Raw genomic sequence first — 5317 nt, 5'->3', positions numbered from 1 at the left:
TTCCCAGGCCAGCTGTTGAACTTAGTAGGAAGGGAGTTTTCTCAGCAGGCTGGGGGTGGGGACGGTGTTGGTTCTCAGATCAATGGAGATAGCAGAAACCCCACTGTAAATTTCTAGGGCAAGTGGCAAGCTGGTTTACGGAATGCAGAGAGATGAGAACCTCTGGCTTACGGAAAGCAGCATGAATTAATAATAATTTAATTGGCTTCTCCATTATGTTGCTGGGCTGGGAGATGGAAGTTTAGATGAAGGGGTTGTCAGTGGTACTTTAGCTAAAAGAACTTGATGGCTGGGAGGCTGGGTGGTGACTCCCTTCCCACCAGGATGGAGCACAGGCAGTGGTTGGGACCCATGCTGGTGTTGCTTCTGGACCCAGTAAAGGAAAAGATCCCCACTTCCAAGGATGCTTCCCATCTCACCTCTGAAATAATGCCTGGGAGGATTTCTCCTCCTCAGAAAAGCAGAAGCTGCCAAGGAAGAGTGAGAAGGCAAGTAGGTCTCAGAAGTGCTGTGGAGGCCAGCAGCGCTGTCCTGGTTGGCTTTTGGGTACCTTTCTTAAGAAACAGATTTTTCTCTAAGGTTGGCAAATTGGAATTGAATGCATCTCAAGATGCATTCAGAAATACTACCTGATACGTAGCCATACATCATATTTTAAACCTGAATTCTTTTTTCTTTCCTGCAAGGCCTATGCCCCTCCGCCTGCTCTCGGGCGTGGCTGGGGCGCAGGTGTTGTGCTCCACCTTCTCAGGTGCTGAGCTGTGGTTTGGAGCTAAGGCCCTTCTGACATGTTTGGCTGAGGACGTTTTGTCCTGTCCACTCCGTGCAGAGGCCAAGGTCCCACTCAGCTGCCAGGGAGATCTGCCAGCAGGCGCCAAGCTGTGCGTTTCCATTTCTCCAGGCGGAAGGGAGTTTGTAGTTCCTCTGATCTGTGATGTGGAGTCCATGTGTCACTTCGTGCATTTGGCTGTTTATCAACAATCAACTTCGGTCTCGGTGCTGAAATTCCCACTTCAGCTGGCATCTCAAAAAATAATACTTAGAACAAATGTTGAGTATGCGTTTTTCAGAGCAGCTACAAGCCAGTTATTTTGGTGTCTGGACAGTTGCTAATAATTCTGGTGTCAAAGGATTAAAGTTACAGGTTGGATAAAGTGCATTTAATGAAAATGGGCACTTTGGAGATGGTAAATAAAAGTAAATTCTAATTGCCTTTTGCTTTTCCCTAATTTTAAGCAGGCTGCTTCCCAGTAGAAGGGAAATAAGAAAATTCCCTGTGGTGACTCCAGAGGGTACAGCCAGTGTTCAGCAGCTATGGGGTCATTGACAGCTGGGTTGTTACATTTAGTCTCTGCACCCAAAAACATTGCATTGATGAGCTGCTAGAAGGGGAGACCAGTGAATGTGGTGGCAGAGGGTGAGGACCAGGGGCTCTCTGAGCTCCAGTGCAGATTCCACCACCAGTGGGACATCAGTGGGTTCCGAAGTGTCTAGAGCTCACCTTGGTTTATGAATGCAACTCCATAGGTATATTGTGGTTCTCACTCTGTTTCCAAAACTGAAAGCATTGTCATCCTTTATTTGGGAAGGTGACCCACAGTCATGAGCAGAGGTTTCTCCAGTCATCCCTTTTCCTCCCCCATGTCCCCTGCCCCTCAGGCGAGCCAGCAGTGCCAGCACAGCTCACTGCAGCACTTGCCCATAGCTTTGCAGAGCAAATGGCACCCAAAGGCTTGAAGTGGCAGTTGACAGAGCCTGGAGAGACCCTGCCCAGAGCACATAGGAGGCACAATCACTGGGCAGGGAAGCCTGAGGGGCCCCAGAGCCATGCCTGGCATTGCTGTCCCAGCCCAGCGCGGGGCTGGAGCTGAGCTCCTGTGGCTGCGTGACCACCTGGGCTCCCTGCACCCTGCTCCTGACCCCAGAGTGCCCACTGGGGCCGACACCTCAATGTCTGAGCTCACACTGAGGAGTGGACAATGTCAACAACAATTAGCCTCCTGATGGGGACCACTGACATCACACAAGGCTGGAGCAGGGTATTTTAAGGCAGGTGGTCCCCCACTCCCATGGTGCTGGCTCTTGGAACTGGTCTCTCCCTCCCCAGACCCAGTGCAGGAGCTGCTTTCCCTGACGAGGAGCAGTGCAGGCAGGCCTGCAGTGGTGCCATGTTTCTCATGCTCCAAGCACATTTTATTCACAGGAGCTAAGGGTGAGCAGCCTTGGTCCTGTACGCACCTTTAGGGACTTTCCAGTTCTGGGCCCCCAGGTCCAGGATTTACTGGTTTGGTTTTTTTTGTGGTTTTTTTTTCCTCTCTTCTGGAAGTTATTTTGCCTCTTTGTAACTGAACACTTAGAGTTGGGGTCTGGAGGGTGATTAGAAGTAGGGATTGTGTTTCTTTCTGTGACATGGTACTTTTTGAGGTGCCTCTCCTGTCAGCAAATGGAAAGACCCTTGAGAAGGATGCAGTTTACCTGGATCTCACTCTGATGGCACCATCTGAAACCAGGAGTGGACACAAGCGGGTTCACAAAGAGAATAAGAGATAAGGGGAAGAGTAGGGGGGACCGGTCTAAGAATGTTACAGTGCCTTGTTAATCGGCAGCCGATCCATCATATTAAATATCCAGCTGTCATATATTACCTTTCAAGTGAAAATGAATAACTCCCATTAAGGGCGAAATGGGTTTGAAGTCGATTCGAGACAGATTAAAGTACTGTTATGAATGTGTGTTCGGGGAGGAGGAGACGGGGGCTGTGTATAATATACTTGTCCTTACAGTTTTTAAATAATAGATGTCCCACAAATTTATGTACTGCAGGCTGCCAGGGTTCGGGGGAGGGGCAAAGGTCAGGGATGTGCCTCTCAGAGTGCCTCAACTTGCAGAGTGTTTTGCTGTTGACTCTTCTGGGCTCATTTGCCTTTTTCTGTGTTGTTGCAATCAAATCTCCTTTCCTCAGCTCATTGTGATGTGAGAATGTCCTGGTCCTGTCCACTGCTGGCCATAGGCTGGGTCTCTGCCATTGTAACTTTGGTGGGATCAAAGTACCCCCAGGTGCTCTTTCCCAGGGCACAGGGGATGAGCCTGGCAACATGCCACTGCTTCCTGCACAGAGGGCGAGTCATGGGGCTGAGGCCACAGCTTCCAGCATCTCAAAGGCAAACATAGTCCAGAATTTTCATACACAAAATGTCTTTGGTGAGCTGGGAGTGTGAGTTCTGCTTTGTTGAGTCAGTCCAGCTGCTCATGGAGTTGACACGTTGGCCTTCATGTCTCGACAAACACTTGCGTATCTAATGCAAACTCAGGACTAGACTCTCTTGCACTTACCAGGTTGTGTGCAGCCCACAGGCCTCTAACTAGAAATGACACCATTCCCTTACCCTGAAAGGTAATCAAGAATTAAGTTTTTGGGCCAGGTGTTCTTTGTGGGATGTAGGTTAGTCCATAGACTTGTCCTCCCTCAACTGCTTGGTATGTGTTTCAAGCAACAGCAGCAGAGTAAATGGAAATGCTGTCTTCATCCAACTAAAGCCTCTTTGAGGATGTCCTGATAGAAATCTCTTTTTGTTGCAGCACCAGCCAGCCAGGCAGAGAAGGAGCCGACAGAGCCTCCAGCATCTTCTAAACGAGTATCATTTCCCAGCAGCTCTGAGTCGCCTCTCTCCTTTAAATGGTCAAAAACTTCAGAGGAGACCAAATCAGAGCAGGTAAGGAAGAACCCAGCTTTTTGTGCATCTACAAGCAGGTGATTTGTTTCATACAAAGCAAAGAATAAAAGAGGAGGAGGGGGAGGAGGATGAAAGGTGATAACTTGTGATAGAAGGCATGGAATTATTGAAGCTGTAAGGAAAGAGGAAAGCAGCAGCTGTAACCGTTGCGTGGTCCCTTTCTCTGGCTCTGCAGATGTATCAGTGTCCATACTGCAAGTACAGCAACACGGACGTCAATCGGCTGCGGGTTCATGCCATGACCCAGCACTCGGTGCAGCCCATGCTCCGCTGCCCACTCTGCCAGGACATGCTGAACAACAAGATCCATCTGCAGCTGCATCTCACCCACCTGCACAGCGTGTCACCCGACTGCGTTGAGAAGCTGATCCTGACGGTGAGTGGCCGCGTGGGCAGCCGTGCTGTGCTGGGCAGCTCCTGCACCTGCCAAGGCTCTGCCATCTTGGTTTTTCCCATCCCTGCATGTTTTGTCTGTGCTTGAGCACTGTGGAAGTTGGCAACGTTGCAGTGTTGAGTAATTTGCCTATGAAGAAATCAGAAAAATTATTATTTCCTTTGACTACTGAGGTCATTGCATAGGATCACAGTTTGCACAGGAGCTTCTGGGAGATGCAGTAGCTGATGTGCTGTGCTGCATCTGTGTTGATGAGCACTTCCCAAGAAGGACAGCCAAGGTGATTAAGGTAACAACACAGGAAATTAGATAGCAGGTTTCTGCTTAAAATATTATTTTAAGAACCAATAGAGTAACTTCCCTTGGCAGTCTCATCTCACAGAGAGGAGACAGTCCTATTGTGCTGCCCGTGTCCTGCACTTCGTTCTGTTAATGAGGAACATTGTTGTGGTTGTATGAGATAAGTTGGATCCGTTGCTTCTGTGAGGAATCACTCCGTCCAAAATTACAAAGCTTTTGTTGTGTGACAATTCCCTTTTTTCAGAGTAACCTGAACAAGCAAGAGATATGCTGCTGTAGGCCCGAGGGAGGTTGAACCTTACTGGACTGTTAAATATTAGAGATACAGTTTCAAGTGCTGTTTTTAAGATACTTTGAAATATCTGGTTTTAAATTAAAATTTACACACAGGCAGTTAAAATTCTTTGAAGTAGGAAGTTAGCTGCTGAAGGGTGGAGTGAAAGTTTGCTAAAGTCAACTTTCTGTACGTAGAGCTCAAAACTTGTAACAGCTCCACTTCTCAAGCTCTTTGCCAAATGCATTGTGCCTGTGTGTGGGTTGTGATTGCTATTGCAGTGTTCTGATGGGGAGCAGAAACTACATGTCATCACAGACATGTGCACCAGACTCTTGTTCTGCCTTCATCCTTGCTAAGAGTACCTAGCATGGGAATCCTCCCTGTCTCTGAGGAAGTGAAACTCGTCCAACTCAAGAGCTAGTGCGTGGTGAGAAGGAGTAAATTAACACTCGGCATTAAAGTTCTCATTTGTGACACCTGGGTGTGTGCTCTGCCTTGCTTCATCCTGGAGATGCTGACGGAGAGTCCCTGTGCTGGGGTTGGGGTGGTCCTGTGTGCAGCACCCGGGCAGCGTCTGCAGGACTCATTCCAGCCGGTGCTGCCCCGGAATGC

General features: G+C 48.7%; 1 protein-coding gene across 1 annotated transcript in view; it reads left to right on the top strand.

Moving 5' to 3' along the window:
• Window positions 1–5317, top strand: part of ZFHX3 (zinc finger homeobox 3) — a 101696-nt gene that overhangs the window by 71964 nt on the left and 24415 nt on the right. Inside the window, 2 exon segments of the mRNA XM_009993658.1 lie at window positions 3580–3713; window positions 3910–4110. Of these exon segments, the coding sequence (XP_009991960.1) occupies window positions 3580–3713; window positions 3910–4110 (335 nt within the window).

This window comes from Chaetura pelagica, unplaced genomic scaffold (assembly GCF_000747805.2).
Source record: "Chaetura pelagica isolate M959 unplaced genomic scaffold, ChaPel_1.0 scaffold703, whole genome shotgun sequence".
Lineage (NCBI taxonomy): Eukaryota > Metazoa > Chordata > Aves > Apodiformes > Apodidae > Chaetura > Chaetura pelagica.
The sequence above is the reverse complement of the archived record's forward strand: the minus strand, read 5'-3'. Positions and strand labels throughout refer to the sequence as shown.